Here is a 20651-nt window from a genome sequence, read left to right as displayed (position 1 = left end):
GGGGGTGGGCGCGAGACTCTGCGAAGGGGGTCCGCTTTCCTCGGCTTGGGAGGTGCCCAGCGGCCCGTGTCACCCAAGGACGTCCCCGGTGCAGCGGGAGACAAGCATGCACGCGGTGCCCTTAGCAGGAGCCACTGCGCACTGCCCGGGCCGTGTCCCGCCGCTGCGGGCGTCAGGTGGCCCAGGCGACATCATGGTGGGTTGGCTAAGGGCCCTCGGCCGCCTGAACAGAATTGGCTTCAGACTGGCCGCTGGGAGCTTGCTGCCAGGAGAGGGCCGTGCGTCGGACTACGGCGGGGACTGGAGACCAGCTCCGGGCAGGCCGCTGGGGGATCCGGGCTCACTGGAGGCGGAAACTTCTGCAGGAAATGTAGTCGGGCGCTCCGCTCGATTTTCGGGCGTCGGAAGAAACCATACCTGCCACCAAAGCCTCACTTTTCCTCAGTGGGACGCCAGTTCAAGTTCTAGCCTGGGTTCTCTTACTTCCTTCTTGTTTGTGCTTGGTTTAGAGGTCTCTGGGGCCCAACGCCCGAGAGTGTGTGCTCGAACCCGCGGAAATTTGTCTTGGCCGCCTCTTGTCAGGTTGCTGAAAACCGCCCTGCAAGGGCTGGTCTTGGGGAACCTCTGCGAAGGCCCGACCGGGCGGGGTTGCAACAGCCGCCCTTTCCGAACGAAACCCTGCATTTGGAGTCAACTTCTCTGAAATTTAATGTTGGGGCAATCTGAATTTCTCCGAAGTTTTCTCCCTTTTCCTTTCAAGTGCCACCCTTGGCTGTGACTATACCGGCAGGCTGGGGAGGAAGGACTTGCCTCTGTTGTGACCTCGCCTAAGGGTGAGCTTTGCCGGCGCTGGCCAAATCAGACCTCTTCATTCTGAGCCCCCAAACCCCGGCCTGCTTGGCCGTTTGGCAAGACGCGGGGGCGGGGCCAAAATGAGAGAGAAAAGGAACCTATAACCTACGAGAGAGAAAGAGAAGAGGCAGGTTTGGCGGGAGGGGGGCAGAGACGGTGTCTTCCAGGCACGGGTCTGGGAGTCCGGCCGAGCCGCCTGCGGAGCCGCTGGGCTTGTTAAACCCCCGGGGCCCAACGGCGAGGGCCCTCTGCGGCGTCCCGGCGGGGATTCCGATCGATACTTCGGGCGGAGAAAGCCTCCGCTTTTCTTCTCCATTTGCTCCTGTCCCCTAGCGCTCCGAGCACATAATACCTACTTACCAGTCCCAGCTTCTGCGTCAGTGTCTGAAGAGACTGATCTACTGACCCCAAACTGAAAAGCCTCCTATGTAATAATAACCACTCAACACACTTGTAGTTGCTGATAAAATGGCCAGATAAAAAGGCTAAAGCTCTTGTCCCTTTTCAACCCAGGGTAATAAAACAGACACACATTTGAATGCTCGAGCAAAGCGGGGTTCTCAGCAGGGCTTTTCCACTCGCTAGAGGAGGCATTCTGTCTCCCACGAAGGCGGCTTCAGCGATCCTCTGCGGAAAATCTAGCAGCGTGGGCAGTGCTCTCCCGGGCCTGTCCCTGGAGACTTGCACCATGGGCGTGGGTGGGGCTGAGGACCCCCGGGATGCCACGCTTTCTCATCTCAGCAACGCTTGGGATCATTTTAAAAGCTGAAACTCGCTAATAGGCGAAGCATTACTTTCCTCATCACTTTCAGACCTATATGGGCAGAAGGCACGTGTTTTTTAAAAGCTGTGCTCTTTGCGCGACCGGCATGAGGGGGCGGCAGCGCTCTGAGATGAGCAGGAGTAGACTAGCTGTCATCCTGCCTTTAACTGTATCCCTAAGACCAGCTGCCAAGTTCCTTCTGGTCCCCAGTGCCCAAGAAGCCAGCGGGTACTAAAACCCACTGAAGAGGGCCTGGGACATTCGGGGGGATCTATGACAAAATGTTAAGAACTATCAGTAAGCCTCCAGTTTATTTCCCGCCGCTATTATTATTACTCTCTACTGGCTGCTTTATCTTGCCCCGAACCAACAGCAAACCAGAGAAAACTGTAGGAGAGGATGAAAAATAAACTAAAGGAGAAAGATTACATAAATTTCTAAATCCACTCAAAGTATCCGGAGTCCGCCGATTTGTGGGAGGCTCTTTGCAGGGAAACCTGGTTTTCTTTACCTTCTTAGATCAACACCGCGGGGCGATTACCGACTGGCAATAGGAATCCACCAGCAGACAGCAAAGGAAAATGCTGTCAAAGCGGAAACGCCCCCTCCCCAAGCCCGGGTGAACCTGCTGCCTGTCACATTTCCCAGCCCTGTCGGGCGTCGGTCGAGTGCACCCCACAAGCTGGGCTCAGCGGTGCGAGGAAAGCCGGGGGGATCGGGGGTGGAAACCTGAGCTCGCAGCTCCGGAAGCGAGCTGTGCGAGGCTGGCTCGGAACCGCGCGCATCCCAAGATCCGCGCTATGCAAATCATCACCACCACGAATTGTTCCCCTAGACCGCCCGCCGATCCTGAAAGATACCCCCCTCCACCCGGTCCATGAGAAGCCGCCCACCCTGGCTTGCAATAGGGTATAGTGTGTCCTTCCCAGTGGGGGGCCTGGACATATTGCCCTTCTGGGCCCGTGGCTGGCTCCTAGGGGCAGCGCAGTCGCCACGCACACCGCGCGGGGTCCGTGCGCACAAAAGCGCGCAACTGCGTGCCAGTCGCAGTAACTACTGCATCTTTTCCTCTAGCTCGCGCACCCGCCGCCCACACAGGAGGTTTCTGTGCTCCTAGAACAATAGAGGGCTGTACCTCGCAGCTTGGCCGCTAGAGGAGGCACAAAGAGCCGAGCCGGCTCCAGAACAATGTAACCCGCGCCTCTACCCGTCCCCTCCCGCGAGCCGCCAGTCCTCCCCGCGGTCGCCAGGCGCGCACAATCAGCGCCCGCTTAATGCAAAGGCGGAGCCTGCAGCCCGCGGCAGGGATGCATTAACTAACCTGAATTTTTAATTTCTCAGCACCTCTTCCTGCGAGTGCTCAGGGTCTCCCGGAGCTGCGGCAAATCCTGGCAAATCCCAGCAAACGCTGGGACCGGGGCAAGGGCGGCCGGTGAGCAAGGCAAAGCGCTTTCCACCTCAGTCTCTTCTCCCACGTCCTCCCAAAGCGGTGAATGTGACCTTCTCAACCTTACACCCTGCCCTCGCTGTAGGTAGTGACATTGGAGCTGGCCCGAGCCCCTCAAGCCCAGTCAGAAAGTCCCTGCGCCAACGTCAAGGCCAGAGATGGGCTCCAGGAGCGCTGTTGTATCCTGGCCGCCGGTTCCCCGCGCGGGCAAGGCTGTGCCTTCGGCCAATGACCAAATAAGTTTGCCTATATGGTGGGTGGGAGAGTAGAGAGCTCTTTTCCCTCTGCAGAGCAAAGCCTCTCAACTGCCTCTGCACAGGGAGAGTAGCCAGCCCGGAAAATTGAAATGTGTTGTCTAAAAAAGACTTGAAGTGCATGGGGTTTTGAATAAGGGCAGGTCCTGGTTTCTGTGAGTCTTGGAAAGACAGGGCTCCTAGAGGAAAACGCACACCCCCATCCCGCCTCCCAGTACCTGGGAAGATCGGAAATAGGGCAAAGGTTGGCACATTGAGAGGAGGGCGAATGAAATGGGGGGGGGATCGGTCAATGAAAGCTCAGGGACAACGAGAGAGTAAGAAAGAAAAAGAAAAGGGAGAAGGGAAAGTAGGGGAAGAGCAGAAGAGAAAGAGAAAATGGAAGAAGAAACAAAAACGAGAAAAAAGAGAAAGTGTATAGGAAAGAGAAGGAAAGAATCAAGAGAAGTGACTCGGCGCGCAGACTTGGGCCACAAATCCCGGACCCGGAGCCCTCTTCCCAGCAGCCTGGCCCCTGGCTAGCCCCGGCCTTACCTGCCAGGCGTAAGGCGGACATGCGCTGGAACTCGGGCTCCTGAAGCCACTTCCACATCCTGCGGAAGGTCTCCCTGCCAGATTTGAGTTTACTCCACGGTTTTGGATTCCGGAGCAGGTCGGAGAGAGTCCCCTGAGACCGGCACAGCACCCTCTGCGCGAAGATCGCCTGGGGGATACTGTAGCGCTTCAGCTCCGCTGTGATGCGCTGGGCCACCTCTTTGGTGTTGATTTCTTCCAGCTGGCCCGATGTGGCCACCTGCGAGCCCGATGAGGACGAGGGTGGCCGCTCGCGACTGGGTGCCAGCACCGGCCCGTGAGACTGAGTGTGGCCCGGGTGATGCAGGCCGTTCAGGTGCGACATCATGGCCGCAGGAGGGGTGCCCAGGCCGCGGGACAGGTGTTGCTCACCGCGGGTCAGCATGGCAGTGTGGTGCGCATCGAAGTTGGGGCTGAGCATTTTGTCGTGGCCCGGCGGACCGTAGTTGGGCAGACTCTGCTGCGCGTTGTGGAGGCCGCCTAGCCCGTTGCCCAGCGGCGTGGCGGCCAGCGGGGACAGGCTCTGGCTCATGCCGGGCATCTCCTTGTAGGGGCTGTAGAGGTTGTTCATGGCCGGGAGCCCGCGCTCGTCGCGCATGAGGGTAAAGCTGCCGCTAACGTTGCCGGACAGGCGCTGGTGGTGGTGGTGGTGGTGGTGGTGCGGATGGTGGTGCGGGTGCGGGTGGTGGAACTTATCAGATACGGTGGAGATGGGTGGCAGCGGCTGGAGCGGCGTCAGCGTGGTGTAGGTGTTGCTCATGCCCATGCCAGGCGGAGACGAGTCGCAGGACATGCTCATGGCGTGGTGCAGCGGGATGGAGAGCTCGGGCCGGTAGTCGCCGCCGTCCAGGATCGAGGCCATGCTGGTGACCATGGCCGAGCGCGACGCCGCCGCTGCAGCCGCAGCCGCCGTGCCCAGCTCCTGGTGCGCGGTTGGAGGCGGCGGAGGGCCCCGCAACGAGCCAGCGGCGCCGCGGCCCGCGTGGTGGGGGCTGGGGCTGCCCAGCAGCTCCTGCTCATGGCCTGGGCCCCCGCCGCCGCCCCCGCCGCCGCCCCCGCCACTGCCGCCGCCGGCCGGCCCGTGCAAAGTGCCCAGACTTTCCATTGTCAGCTCCGGGTTCATGGCGCAGCCTTCTAGGTCTTTGGTGAGGCATCGATAGGCGGTGTAGGCAGCCTTCATTCAGTCCATCGGGGCCCGGGGGCGGCAGGGGCGGCGGGGGCGGCCGGCGGGCGGGCAAGGTGTGCGTGGCTGGGCTCGGCCGCGGGAGTGGGGGCGGGCGCGGGAGTGCGAGAGTGAGTGGAGGGGAGCGCGCGTGCGGGTGTGCGCCCCGGGCTGCGGGCGGGCTCGCCCGGGGTGGGGGCGGGGTGGGGGCGGACGGGGCGTGCGTGCGGGAGAGGGGAGGGGACGGGGAGGGAGGGAGGGAATCACCGGGCCCCGCCGCTCGGGCCGGCTCGCAGCCTCGCCATGTCCGAGCCCGCTCCGGCGCCGACGTCTTCTGTTTGGGTGAGCGGGAGCTGTCCAGAAGGGCTCTGCCGCTCGCCGGAGTAGCCAACCTACCCTCCCGGACCTGGGGTGGGGCCACGCCCGACGGGCGCCACTCGCAGCCACTCCGAGGCCGCAGCTGCCCCGGGAGGCGGGCCTTCCACGGGAAGCTACCAGTGGCTGTGGAGGGGGCGGGGCCGCGCGTTTCAGGTTTGGCTGACGGCTCGGTGCCTTTTTTACCTCCTTTGCTACTGGAATCAAACGTCAAGGAGAGGGAGGGAGGGGAAGGGGGGGTCGCGGGGGAGAGGGAGGCTGGAGTGCGAGCGAGCGAGAGAGATTCGGTGAAAGATGCCGTGCTGTGTCCCCCCTGAGCAGCTGCGATCTGGGGGAAGGGGCATTGCTTCAGTCGCCTTCGCCTCACCCCAAAGCTTTCCTGGAGGCGAGTAAGCCGGGAGCAAAAGACTCCGCTATGTGCCAGTGTAGACAAACACTCGTCACTAACAAGCCACTTCCCGAGAGTCCCTAGCTGGGAGCCAATAGTTTAGCCTTTTAAAATGCAGGCGCTAATGTATTCTAATGCATGGTAAATTCCCGAGGCCGGGACGTGCATAATCTACGCGGCCAGAGCAACTGTAGCGCCCTCCCCGCCAGCGAGCTGCGGCCGGCCGGCGGCCCACGGGCGGCGCAGGCAGCCGTAATGCATGCAAAGTTAACACAATAACATCATTTAATTACCCGGTGAGCCCATAAATCTCAGTTATGAGGCTTCCGAAGAGCCCTGCTAGATTGCAAAACAAAACTAGAATTCCGGGAGCTGCCGTTTCAAGGTGACCAAGTGCTTTCTGCATCAGTGACTTGGAAAGAAGTGGGGAGAGTGTAGAACCGGTGGGGTGCAAGTGAGGAGGGTCGCTGGTGTCCCTAGTGAGCAAACTTCTCCTGGGGGCAGAGAGTAAGCAAACCAGCTGAGACGGCAACCGCGGACCTTTCTCCTAACACGCGACACACAAGCGCGCGCGCGCACACACACACACACACACACACTCCCGCTTCTCTCGAATCCCCGGGAGAGGAACGGCCGTGGGCAGAAGACAAGGAGTCCTGGCTGACATCTGCATATTCAAACCTTGTTTCTGAAAAGACCAGCGCCCCGGCCAGCCCGAGAACGCTCGCAAGCCAAGGCTTTAAAAAGTGCACCTACGTCTTCCTAGAATTTCCGTTGTTTGGCAACCCCAGGTCTGGAGGTGGGAGTGGAACTGGGGGACAGAGGAGTTGGAGATTTCTGCAGCCCGAGTGGGGGTGGAGGGGTAGTTGAAGACAGAGAGGCCAACCCCCGGCATAAAGCCTTAAAAGTAACAGATTCTTCCAAAGCAGGTTGCGCTCTGTTTGCCTCCGAAGATTCAAGCTAGCTGAGGTTGCGCAGATGTTGCCTTTGTTTAAAGAGACAGTAATTAAGGACAGGGTGGACATAAGTTTGAGAAGCGTGACCTATTTTCTTTTGATCAGCTGTCAAAAGAAGAGCAGGGGGTCTCCTTAAGACAGCCCCCTTCAACCACTTCCAGCTGTTAGAGAAAACTTGATAAGAAAACAAGGGCACAGCTCGGAATACTGTATGTCCCTTCTTGGTGCCAGAGAAAGGTTTGATTCATTTGGAAAACAGTTCTTAGTCTCAGTGACCTTTTCTGCTGCCCTCCTCTCTCTTCTAGCTTCAGAGCAACACCCCCACCCCCACCCTGTCACATGAATGTACAGTGACGTTATTCATAGATCAACTTTATTGAGCTCTGGCCAATACGCTGCCAATTATTCTTTCAAATAGCGTCTTCTCTGTGTTATCAAAGCCTGAGTAAGGAAGCGGCAGATCCTCTGGTTTGCCAGGCATATTTTTCTGGTTGCTCACATTTCTAGTGTCACAACAGGAGCCAGGTAAAATAACTCAGGTTTTGGTTTCTCTGTTTTTCCTCTCCTCCTCACCCCTTCCTGCTGTCTCTCTTTGCACTCTCTACCTTATATATGGCAGCTGGACACTTGGGATGATTTGAATCAGTTAATGTTTGAAATACAATACTGAGTTGAACAAAAGTTCACGAGAGTGCAACCTGCTCTTGGTCCATGAGTGCACAGGGACTGAAATACAGCCGGAGAGATGCAGAACTGGGAAGTAGTGGATCTGATGTGCCCCAGTGCTAAGGTAGCCTCTGCTGCTATGCTGGCTTCAGGCTCAAGGAGTGGCCAGTTACCCCTAGGCTGATGCTTCCTCCATACAGAAACCTAGGTATATAAATTGCCATTTAAATAAATTTTCAAAATGTTAAACTCATTTGCCAGGACACCGAGATAAACCTGCTTTTGGGAATTATATTTCGGTGTGCCTGGGAGCAGAAAGGTGAGTTGCATTTTCTCGCTGCCTCGCTTCCTTCCTTCCTGCCTCCCTCCTCCCTCACTCCCACCATCCCTCCGCCTTCCCTCGATCAATATTGGCGATCTCAGGGAAATCATGAAATCGTATTGGCTTCTTTGTGTATAATTTCATTGGCCTAGAATTAAAGCAGATTTTTCACGTTGTTTTTCTAATGGTGGTTTGAGGTTTTATGTTTCAACCCAAAATCCATTTAAAAGGAAAATGGATGTGCTTGTTTAGTGAGCACCCTAATTTTTACTGAATTAGGTTTGGGTGGCCTTTTCTCTTTCCTTCTAAAAAGAACAATATTTTCTACTCAAGACAATTTTTGGAGTATCAATACTAATGCAATTTTCAAGTATTTTTTGAAATATTTTTTGATGTTTCTTTCTCTATAGGTCTTTAAGAAAATATAAGGGAAAGTGGCTTTCTAACTGCCCCTTGTTTAGCATCCATACTTTAACCTTCAGAAGTTCTGCAACTTGGAATTTTTTCTTTTAATTTGAAGTTACACTCCTCTTCTCCCCCTCCCCACCAGCATTTGATTTACAAACACACTGTATAGAAATGTGGTATGATAAGTGCTAGTTCACGGCTATTAGAATCTGGACAAACAGTTGTACCAAGCATTATATCAGGACTTGGATATTCACTTAGCATGCCACATTCACAGGTCCAATTTTCTTGAAGATCAGAAACTTAAATGGGTCAAAAGAAGCATGAAAATAAAATGCAGCTTCGACAACAAGGCTATTATAGGCTATTGCACTGTAAAAGAAAAACATTCTGAACTTGAGTTAGCAATTGCAGGAAAATAACAATATTTACTATCGGAGTTTTTCGTATGTGTTTTCCACATTAAAATTGTTTTTAGGTATAGAGAGACACACACAGAGAGGTGAACATTCAATTAAAAGAGAGACTTTATAAATTATTCACGGAAAAAGATAAACAGACCACAAGTAAACCCAATCTGCATAAGGGGCCCAATATCTTTGTTTTTACTATACAACAGTAACCACGACCCAAATCTAGGGTAGAGGAGGGCTGCTAATTTCTACCCCAATGCTCGAAATCTTGTCAGGTTTCGTGTCAGGGTAGAACACATTTATGCTACAACTAGGTTTATCAGAGCAATACACACACACAAAAACATAATGGTGGGTTGATTTGGACTATTTTATTTTTGTCCTTCCCAAACCATCTGGCGTGTGAGTGTAGGGGTATTGATCAGGGATCTGTGAGCTGCAGACCCCATGCCAATCCATAGCGTTTCTGGCAATCAGCGTCGCCCATGAATTGCAGCTGTCTGTGCAGCTCCTCAACAGAAATCTTCAAAAAAAAAAAAAAAAAAGTTCCCCCCCTTATCAAACACATCATCCGTTCGGGGGTAAGTCAATATCATTTCTTTGTCATTCTGAGGGCGAGGATTATGCGGGAGAAAGTTTTTGTTGTCTGTTATAGCTGCTGCTGCGCCTGCCTTTTTTTTTTTTTTTTTTTTAAAAAAAAAAAAAAAAAAAAAGGAAGGAGAGCAATTTTCTAGCCATTGAATGGTAATGGTTTTCCAGAAAGGCCTCAAGCGTTTGTAAGAATGGGGCAACAAATGCTGTTTCAATATTGTAGGGGAATTTGAAGAGGACAAGGAAACTTTTAAGTCGCTATACACAAATAATAGTAGTGATAACACAAGCTTCCTTTTCACGGCAGAGAATTTTCTCCCCTTTCCTCGGATCCCCTGGTGATGAAGACAGGGCAAGTCTCTGTGATTACACGTGCAGATGGACAGTGGGTGCTTGTGGCGGAAAAGGGGCCCTCGGAATTGTGGCTCTGTTTGAGATCTTCATTAGCTTCAGTTTTCTTCTGTTTGAAAGCTCGGGCTGCCTGAGCCCAGGGAGAATAAAACTAAAACCGAAGCCGGGCCCCACTAACTCTCTTTGGCCTCTCAGCTCAGAAATTCACTGTCACAATTCACCGTCACTTTTCAGATTTGCCAGTTTGATCTTGGAAAGTTTTTTGTTTTTCTGGGTGGTGAGGCCAAACGCGTCCTTTTTTGTCTCCTTCTTCTCCGTTAATCTTGTTAAAATTGAAAACGCCAGGTTAGCAGAGCTGGCAGGGGACTGCCCTTAACTTTTTTGTTGATAAAGGATACTTTGCGTGGGGGCAGGGAGAGATATGGGGTTGTTAGTCTTGTTCTCACCCTCGTCCGGCCTCTTAGGGAAAGGAAAAAGAAGCTACAGGAGCCCTGCCTGCTGGGGGAAGGTGCTCTCCGAGCCCCAAGCCCAGCACCTGGATTAGAAGGTGGGAGAGTAGGGCTGCGGGAAGCAAACTACAATTTCCTCCGCAGTCCAGACGCCGAGAGTGGGCAGGCTCGAGAGAGGGGAAAGGGGAGGAGACCCCACCCCAAAGAGCTTAGGCACCTGCTCCAGGGAGTGTCAGTCTGCAGGGGAAACCGGAATCCCAGCTCTGCCTAGCTAAGCTGCTAGCGCGTCCACCTGTCTAGTTTTAAAAAACACCAGGGCGGCCGACCTTGATCGCCCTCCTCTACCCATACAGATAGGGGACTGTTGAAGTTTTGTGTCTTCGGGAACCGCTTACTTCCCTGACACACACACACGTACATTTCTTTGCTTCTCCGGCTGCCTGCCCTCTCTGGGTTTCCACAGCCCCCCCCCGTGAGGAGTTTGGGTGGAAGTGGGTGGCCGGGCCTCTGATCTGGACCGGTCCCCAGGACTGGGGGCTGGGACTGCGGTCCCTTCCAGGGACTTTCCTTCCTCCGAATTCGAGGCCAACTGCAGACCCTTTCTGCAACGCCCCACCCACCCGATTTTTCGGATGCTAAGGCTGCAGAAGCTGGTGGGAGAAATAATTCTACTCTTTTGGGAAAATGAAATTCAAAGGAGGGAAGGTTGAGGATTCGAACCTGCAAATACCCAAGGGCTTCTTTTTGCGGAAGGGGTGGGGGAAGCACAGCTCTTAGGGGAACGGAGATTTTGCTCTAGAAGAAAGTTTCATTTTAAATAGGCAACTTAGTCTGAGAACGAAGACAAAATTTCCCCTCACCGACTTTCAGTTTTGCTCGCGCTATCTGTCCCTTCTGCCCCAAAGCCCCATAGCTTCGATTTTTAAGTTGTAAGATCTGCCGTCACATTTTCTCTTTAAAGGAGGGTTCCAAAAGTACAACTCAAGTATGGTTAAAATAAACTTTTCCTGTCTTTTAGTTGTCACCCCACAAAAGAAAAACTGGCATGATGTCCCTTTGTTCCGGTCAAGTTGTACGTGAAATCTTTTTGTCGTCCTTTCCAAAGGAAGGCAAAAGTTGCAGTTGATTGTAAAAAGGACAAATTTAACTCCCTGAAAGTGGAGCTGTTTTCAAGTTGCCCTGAGACACTAAGCACGGGTGTTGCTTTTATTTATTACCCTGTTAAAACTATCATTTATTTGCCGTGAAAATACTTTTTGATTGAAGATCCAACATTGTTTAGGCATTAGTACAAAAACTATTACGTCCCCTTCCAATGAAAATCTGAGAGTTAAAAAATCTTTGCATATAATTTCAATTGTCTAGCTACCATGGAAAAAAATTTCATACGGAGTATTAAAAAAAAGACTTGGCTAGATTTTAAATTTGAGAAATATTATCTCCGATTTCAAAAGGCAATATTTCTATTTGGAAACTAACAAAACCAACCGAGGGGTTGAAATAGGTATGCGAATCAGATCGTTTTTAAAAATCATATTTTTTTCAGATTCCTCGAGTATCATCTCCCAAAGAAATAAAAGAACCAAGTGAATCTGAGCTGATCTTTTGTGGTAACACGATCAAAAGTAACAGTACATTCAGATTATTTTAGGACCATTTTAGTTTGGAAAAGTGCCTCGATGTCACTATTACTAATGTTTTGCTTGCAAACGTGGAAGGGAGAGCGACTCTGGCGGACTCAAGGGTCGGAGGTGGCCGTTTCGCAGCCGCCGGGGCCGTGGTCGTTGGAGAAGCGGGACCTACTCCCCGCGGCCCACGCGAACCAGCGCCCCGGCCGGGCTCAGTGGGCTCGGCGGCCTCGAGAGAGCACAAGCTCCGAGGGCGTCCCGCCGGCCAGGATGGAAGAGGGACGCGGGCGGCGCTACGGACTCGGAGGGCTGCGAGAAACCTGTTGGCCACGAGGAATCGTTGTTGGCGTGGCGGCTGCGGCGTCGACGTCGCGGGCGCGGGGTGGCGGGGCAGGCCGCTCCCTTCGCCCGCTCGGCAGAGCCCGGCGGACCCTAGGTCCGCTTCTCGGGGACGGGGCGGCGCGGCCCCGCAGCTCGGGAGGCGGAGGGAGCCGGCCAGGATTGATGTCTAAATCAATGCGGTTTCTAGGCACTTCTCCCGACTCCTCTCCATCTTCCTCAAAGGCAAAGCGCCTCCCAAGGATGGAGTTCCGCAACCTTGGCGAAGTCTGCGCGAGGATGCTGTCTGTGGGCCCCAAGGCCGCTGCTACACGCCGGGCACCAGGACCACGCACCGGCCAGGAGGACCCTGCTGACCAGGGAGTCCAGCCTCGGCGGGGCCCCCGCCTGTGCCTTCCTCCTTCCTTTTGCTCCCCACACCTGGGGGCTTGCTTCCCCCTACACTCGGAATGGCGCCGGGTCCAGGCGGCTCTCGCAGCCTCCGCGCAGGGTGAGGCCTGTCCGCTCTCCGCGCTGCCCACTGGCTCCCCATTTTGACAGGATTTGAGAGGAGCGACCCCTCGTCTCCGACTCCAGGCAGGCCCGGCGGCCTCTGATTTAATTATTCGCTGATGAATTAGACAGCTGCAATTGTCGTGAAAAGTCAGCGGCCACTATTGATTCCAGGGCCGAGGGGAGGGGCGGGGAAGGGCGGGGAAGCAGCCCAGGCCCTCGGGTGTCCTCGGCCGCGCGACCTCTCCCGGCCCCGGCCGCCAAGCCCCAGGGCCTCTCTCCGTGCTAGGCCCGGCGGGGCAGACGTGGCTAGTGTTCGAGGGGCCGCAGGCCTGGCTACCGGCTCGGGTCTGTTCTACCCACGCGGCGGCGGAAGCGCCGGGGGAACTGAAGATGAGGCGGGGACGGGAGCGACGCCCGCTCCGGGCTTGCGGGGAAGAAGGCGGCCCCCGGGGCACTCCCAGGGCGTCCACGGCCCGCCCCCGGCCTGGCGCCCGCGGCCTGGAGGCGGAAGGGCGGGCGGCGGGCGCTTCCGGTCCTCGCTGAACCGGTGCCCGGCCTAGAGAGGCCTAGGGAGGCCGCGGCCGGGCTCCAGGCCGGACCGGGCGAAGGTCAGCGGATGGTGGGGCCGCGCCGGTCGGAGCTCTCCGCTGCGGCACGGACGACTCGGCCTGGGGCCCGGCTCCTAGCACACGCCGCCGTATTTGTAGGCAGGATGTGCCGAGCCGGTGGATCCGCGCGAGTTCCCGCCGGAGCAACAAGTCCTGGTTCTCGGAGAACCCAGAGGGCAGTGGGGGTCCAACGCCTCTCTCCATGCCCTAGGACCCAGTCAGGAATGTCTGTTTTGAGAAGGAGGAGAATCTGGGTGTCCTCAGAACGATTTGGCACAGTTGCGCGGAGAATACCTGCTAGAGAAGCCACTATAGTTAGAGCTTCATAGCTGACACAGAAATGAAGAAGTATTTGATGTATTCAGAAAGCCTGACAAAGCCTTTCTAAATTATTATGATCTATATCAGAAAAGCACTGGAAGCCGCATCACAGTCTTTTGGTATATGCATTTTATATCCTCTTCCTGGGTGGTTTTAAAGCCAAATGACTTTTCATTACAATTTGAAATTATTTTTAATACTATAGTTTAAAGAAATCATACATTATGCAGAAAACATATAGACTGTGTTGTCCAAAAACATGAAAGATTTAAGCGCTTCATCTTCAGTGTTTCATATTTTTATCTCTCTGAAACGACTCAAGTATTTACTATCTTTTTTTATTGGTGAAATGTGTTCTTCAGACTTTATCCTGGAAAGAGTTGAGCACTGACTCCTTGGAGATCAGATATAGAGAGTAAAAAAGGAACCTCGCCACTACATCTCCTGCTACATAGTCCATGGGGCTGAGGATAGGTCACTGCACACAAAATGGCCGTTCCTCTCTCCGTTACTGAGATGGACTAATGGATTTTGTAACTGTTTTCCAACTATCAGACTGAGGAAACCTGGTTTGGGGGTTTCGTGTTGACAGAGACCAAATAGGATGCCCTGTGTCAAATTGTTTACCTTATCAACATAATTTGATAACAAGGTAGTGGAATTATTAAGGGCATTCTGAAACATCAAGTTTTGAAATACCATTTGTAATTATAAAATTTCCCATTTAATTCTTGGAGAAGGGTGTGGGTTATGGTTGACTTCAATTTCTAGTAAAGTGAGATGGGGTGGGTGAAGATATTTTTAAGAATTCACAACCCTCCCCACCTTGGTTAGAGCCATATGATTAAAGCAAATATTCTTTGTGTTTTGAAGGGACATAGTTTTTGCTTTTGTAGATGTTGCTCCTTCAGTGTCTGAACCACTTCTACCTCCACTGTACCTGGTGAATGCCAGCTCCTATCTGAAGTCAGTGCTCATTTCTAGACCTCTACACTGAACCATTTCTACCCCACTGCACCTGGTGAGTGGTGGGTGAACTTCCTATCTGAAGTTTCAGTGCTCTTTTCTAGAGCTCTTTGATGCTATTGCATCTGGCGAATGCCAGCTCATATTTGAAGTTTCAGTTATCACTTCTAGATCTCTTCTGTGCAACTATTTGCATATCAAATTTCCTTAAAAAGGTTTTTTTTTTTTTGTTTTTGTTTTTTTTTGAGACAGAGTCTCCCTCTGTTGCCCAGACTGGAGTGCAGTGGTGCAATCTGGGCTCACTGCAACCTCCACTTCCCGTACGTTAGCCTCCTGAGTATCTGGGATTACAGGCACGTGCCACCACGCCTGGCTAATTTTTGTATTTTTAGTAGAGATGGGGTTTCACCATCTTGGCCAGGCTGGTCTCGAACTCCTGACCTCAGGTGATCCACCCACCTCGGCCTCCCAAAGTGCTGGGATTACAGGCATGCGCCACCACACCCAGCCTCCTTCAAAAAGTTTTAAACTTTATTTCATGCCCTATACTTTCCAGCTTTTACTCCCCAGTTTGTATTCTAAATTTCATTTTTTAGGGCTTCCTTTTTACTTAAATGATACCATTCATAGTGGTACCTAATACCATGAGATTGCATAGCATACTTTGGAAAAATCATGTCTAAGCCTGGTTTAGATTTTTAAAATTTTCTTTAACTTGACTCTTGCATCAAGAAGGATTTGCCCTTGTTAAATATTATAACTTAACTGGAAGACAAATGAGACAGTAACCAGGTGCAGTAATTAGGATACGAGAGAGTGCTTGGAAATTGTGAAGTGTTCTACAAAAATTATGATAATAATTCATAATTTTATTTTCATTTAAGACTTATTTGAGTGCCTACTATGTGCCTATTAGAATTTTTGGTTGCAAGCAACAGAAGCTGCCTTAGACAAAAAAGTAGGAAAGAACGTCTGAGGAAGAAACCAAATCATTCAGGAAGAATAAATGAGGAAGAAGTGATAGGAAGGCAGGAGAGTGAAGCAGGAACCAATTCCTAGTTCCAAGGGAGACTAGGAATAGGAACAAAGCCAAGGTCATGCCCTGCAATAGACTGGTTAGGAAGCGTCTGCTGACCCACTTGTCTCTGCTGCTGCTGCCGCAGCCGAGAGTAACGTCCACACTGTCCTATGTTTTTGTGTCACTTCTACAAGAGCCAATTAGGGTGTGACCTCTCCTAGAGCATATACGAGAGTCCTAGCTGCCAGGGACTGAGAAGGGGGCACTGCATTTCACCTGTACTGCACACTTTAGGGGGTCACCTCAAAATAGAGTGTTTGAATAGTGGGCAGTAAAAACAAAAACAAATAAATAAAAAGCACCCAAAAATATGTCACCACGTAAGTGCTCGCAAGAGAACCATGAATAAGTTAGACGTGGTCCCTGTTCTCATGGACCTTACATTTTAGTGAGGTGGTGATGATAACTCCATTTTCTGTATAAAGAGAAAAAACAGTCAGATCCCATCTCAAAGTAATGGACTAAGTTTCCACCTGTTTTTTGTTTTTTTTTTGTTTGTTTGTTTGTTTTTCTTGTTCTCTTTTGACGTGGTTGGATGTTGGTCAGAGGAAGTTATAAATGACTGGTTTAGGAGGAATTAGGTCTACTCCATCACCCTCTTAAGGTCAAGGGTGCAGTGGAAACAAGTCCTGGATCAAGAGGCAGGGCCTGCATTCTGGTCCCAATCCTATTATTGTCTAGCTGTGTGACCAACAGCCTGCATTTCCTTCTGTAGATGCTCTTCAAGGTCCCTTCCACACGTAAAGTCTGATTTGATATGGATCCCCTTTTATTAAAATGGGACCTTTATGATGATTGGGTTAATTTCCTATGGGCTCTTTAGATATTTTAATTCTTAATCCAAATAGTTTGGGAGTTATAGCCTTAAAAAGCTATTTCTGATGGAATAAAGGTATAATGATTGACTTCATATTCCAAAAATGGATTCCAAAAAAGGATTCTTTTTTTAAAAAATGAATTTTATTTCCAAATGACCTATTATACTTCAATGAATGGATTTGTTGCTTTTAGTTTCAAATTATATACTGAGTTTTTGGTTCCTCTCTGTATTTTCAGACCAAGAAAGGCAAAAGAAACAGAACAGAGAGAGAGGAACAAAACAGTCATAATTTGAAGTGATCACTGAGCCAGAATTGCTTCAGAGTTATGTGACTTCTTAAAATTTACTATAGATTTTTGAGTGGGTATTTCTTCTGAAGAGATTTTAAGTTATTCCCATCCAAGAACTTAGGAAAAAGTATTTTTTTCCAAGTGGAACTATAGTGAAATTTACTATGGGCTCATCATACTCATCATGGTATCTGACTGAAGGATGCCAGGACAGTTTCAAGGGTCATGTTTAACATTAGTTGTGTTACACAATATAAGCAAACAGCAGAAATCCTGGATATTTTGTATTTGTATTCTTGGTGTTTTTTAAAAAACTGGGTGTCCATCAAATGAACATATATTAAACCAGACTCACTTGCCTTGTAACTGAGCCCTCATATGACCAATTTTAAAAGTGAGTAATACCTTGGAATACCAAACAATCACTTAAAAATATATATACTTAAAATATTGATTTCTGCATGTTGGGATGGCTTACAGTGGTGGGTAGTTGGGGTGGGGTGAGTACAGTGGTCAGTGAAGGAGTTACATTTTATAGGAATTTATTCATCCTTAATGGGATAAGATTTTTCCTTGGCTTCTCCTCTCCTCTGTGCTGCTTCAAATCCCACTCATACTTTAATACTGTGTTTGTAAACTTTCTGGGTGAGACCCATAGTAGGAAATTGATTTTGTGTGTGTATATATATGTTATATATCTTGTATATATATATGTTATATATGTAATATATATGCACACACATTTCAGGAAGGAAAAGAATTTTTTCTCATTTATATTTTTAACTGACAAAAATTTTATATGTTTATGGTTTACAACATGATGTTTTGAAATTTGTTTATATTGCGGAATGGCTAAATTGAGCTAATTATCATATGTACCACCTAACATATTCGTTTTTTTTGTGTCAAGAACATTAAAAAATCTACTCTCTTAGTGATTTTCAAGTATACAGTATGTACGTTGTTATTAACTGGAGTCACCATGTTGTATAGTGGATCACTATAGCTTATTTCTCCTGTCTAACTAAAATTTTGTATCCTTTGACCAATGTCTCCCTTCCCCCACTCCCACTGCCCAGCCCCTGGTAACCATCATTCTAGTTTCTGCTTCTATGAGTTTGACTTTTTTAGATTTCACATTTAAGTGAGATCATGCGGCATTTGTCTTTCTGTGCTTATTTCACTTAATATAATATTCTCGAGCTAACGTACTGAAAGACAAAATCAAGATTCAAAATGGAATATGCATGTTAGAATTACAACAAACATCATGTAATTTTACAAGGACCAATATAAAGCCCTTTATTTAGGCTGAAAAATAGAAATCAAGGGAGGTTCCTGGATTGTGACAAGAATGCATGTGAGAAAGAAGGAAGCATTTATGTACTATAAATGCAAATGGCTCAACAGTATTATGCGGCATGAAAAAAAGATAATGCATTTTTAGGCTGCATTACAAGAAATATGGCATACAACTTACAAGAAAAGTAGCAAATTCCCTGTCTTCTGGGCTGGAGATGAATCTAACTCTAGGTACCTAATTTTAATATAGATATCAATAAATTAGAGCTTACATGGGTCATTAGGATGTGAGGGAAGAGGAAATCATGCTTTACGTGGAAGAGTTAGAGCAAATGTTTAGCCTAGAGAAGAGGCCAATAATGTGGTGCATGGCTGCCACTTCAAATATTTGCATAGCTGTCACGCGGCAGAGAGGTTAGTTTTTCCTGTTCTAAGTCAGAGTTAGGACCAAAGGGTAAAAGTGACAGAGGGGCTGATTTTGATTCCAGTGATTAAAGTTGTCTAGAGGACAGCAGCTTGCCCCATGAAGGAGTGAATTCTTCACTCATGACTGTTTAGCAAAGGCTTACTGACTACCTGGCTAGGATGCTATTAGTAGGAATCAGCTGAATTAGGCAGCAGGTTGAAATAGATGATCTTTTTGGTTGAATCCCAGGATTTTCTGAATTGGACATTAAAAAGAATAATATTGTGCTCTCTACTCTTATGAGTTCAACTTTTTTAGTTTCCACAGATGAATGAGATTATATAGTATTTGTCCCTCTGTGCCTGGCTTATTTCATTTAACATATTATCCTCTAGGTTCATCTATGTTGCCTCAAATGACAGGACTTTCTATTTTTTTGAAATAGGAGAATAGTATTGCATTTCATATATATACTGCATTTTAAAATCCATTCATCCATTGATGAACACTAAGGTTGTTTCCATATCTTATCTATAATGAATAGTGCTGCAGTGAGCATGGGAGTGCAGACATCTCTACAGCATACTGATTTCAATTCCTTTGGGTATATAACCAGTAGTGAGATTGCTGGATCACGTGGTAATTCTATATTTAGTTTTTTTGAGGAACAACCTCCATACTATTTTTTTCAAAATGGTTCTACTACTTTACTACTTTACAATACTACCAAGAGTGTATAAGGGTTCCCTTTCCCCCACATGCTCAGCAACACTTGTTCTCTTCCATGTTTTTGCTGATAGCCAAGCTAACAGGTGTGAAGTGATGTATCATTGTGGTTTTAATTTGCATTTTTCTGATGTTTAGAGAGTTTTTGCTTCCGTCAAGCATTTTTTCATGTATCTGTTGGCCATTTGTATGTGTTCTTTGGAGAAATGTCTATTCAAGTTTTTTGCCCATTTTTAAATAGGATTATTTATTTTCTTGTTATTATGTAGTTTGAGTTCCTTATATGTTTTGGATATTAGCTCTTTATCAGATGTCTGATTTACAAATACTTTCTTCCATTCTGTTAGTTGTCTTTTCACTCTATTGATTGTTTCCTTTGCTGTGCAGAAGCTTTTTAGTATGATGTAATCCCACTTGTCTGTTTTTACTTTTGTTGGTTGTGCTTTGAGGTCTTATCCAAAAAGGCCTTGCAGACCTATGTCATGGAGATTTTCCCCTGTGTTCTCTTCTAGAGGCTTCATAGTTTCAGGTCTTAAATTTAAGTCTTTAATCCACTCTGAGTTGATTTTTGTATGTAGTAAAAGATAAGAGTCTAATTTCACTAATCTGCATGTGGATATCAGTTTTATGTGCTCTTGGTACCTTTGTCGAAAATCAGTTGGCTGTAGATACATGGATTTATTTCTGGGCTCTCAATTATATTCCACTGGTCTGTGTGTCTGTTTTTATGCCAGTACTATACTGTTTTGGTTACTATAGCTTTGTAGTATATTTTGAAGTCAGTCAGTATGATACCTTCAGTTTTCTTCTTTTTGCTTAAGATGGATTTGCCTATCTGGGATCTTTTGTGGTTCTGTACAAATTTTAGGATTGTTTTTTCTACTTCTGTGAAGAATGTCATTGGTATTTTTCTAGGGATTGCATTCAATGTGTAGATCATTTTGGGTAGTGTATTAGTCCATTCTCACACTTCTATAAAGAACTAACTTGGGCGTGGTGGCTCATGCCTGTAATCCCAGCACTTTGGGAGGTTGAGGTGGGTGGATCACCTGAGGTCGGGAGTTCAAGACCAGCCTGACCAACATGGAGAAACCCCGTCTCTACTGAAAATACAAAAATTAGCTGGGCGTGGTGGTGCGTGCCTGTAATCCCAGCTACTCAGGAGGCTGAGGCAGGAGAATCGCTTGAACCTGGGAGGCAGAGGTTGCAGTGAGCCGAGATCACACCACTGCACTCCAGCCTGGGCAACAGAGTAAGACTTTGTCTCAGAAAAAAACCCAAAAACCAAAAGCAAAAAACAAACAAAAAAACAACTACCCGAGACTGTATAATTTATTAATTTATTAAGAAAAGAGGTTTAATTGACTCACAGTTCCACAGGCTGCACAGGAAGCATGGCTGTGGTGAAGGTGAAAGGGAGACAAGCACATCTTACCATGGTGGAGTAAGAGAGAGAGAGAGAAGGGAGGAGTGCCACACACATTTAAACCATCAGATCTCATGAGAAGTCACTATCATGAGAACAGCAAGGGGGAAATCCACCCCCATGATCCAATCGCCTCCCACCAGACCCCTCCTCCAATTTGACATGAGATTTGGGCTGGGACACAAATCCAAACCATATCAGGTAGCATGGCCATTTTTTTTTTCCTGGAGGTATATTTTTAAATTATATCTTAAAGGTGATTTATTTGATTTACTG

General features: G+C 49.0%; 1 protein-coding gene across 1 annotated transcript in view; it reads right to left on the bottom strand.

Annotated features, from left to right (window-relative positions):
• ONECUT2 (one cut homeobox 2) overlaps positions 1–5421 on the bottom strand; it is a 56260-nt gene extending 50839 nt beyond the window's left edge. The window contains exon 1 of the mRNA XM_054461410.2: positions 3851–5421. Coding sequence (XP_054317385.2) covers positions 3851–5069 — 1219 coding nt within the window. The 5' untranslated portion in view covers positions 5070–5421. The remainder of the gene's footprint in view (positions 1–3850) is intronic.
• Between the last annotated feature and the right edge of the window lie 15230 nt (positions 5422–20651).

The sequence above is a fragment of the Pongo pygmaeus genome, chromosome 17, assembly GCF_028885625.2.
Source record: "Pongo pygmaeus isolate AG05252 chromosome 17, NHGRI_mPonPyg2-v2.0_pri, whole genome shotgun sequence".
Lineage (NCBI taxonomy): Eukaryota > Metazoa > Chordata > Mammalia > Primates > Hominidae > Pongo > Pongo pygmaeus.
This window is presented reverse-complemented; position numbering and strand designations above follow the sequence as displayed.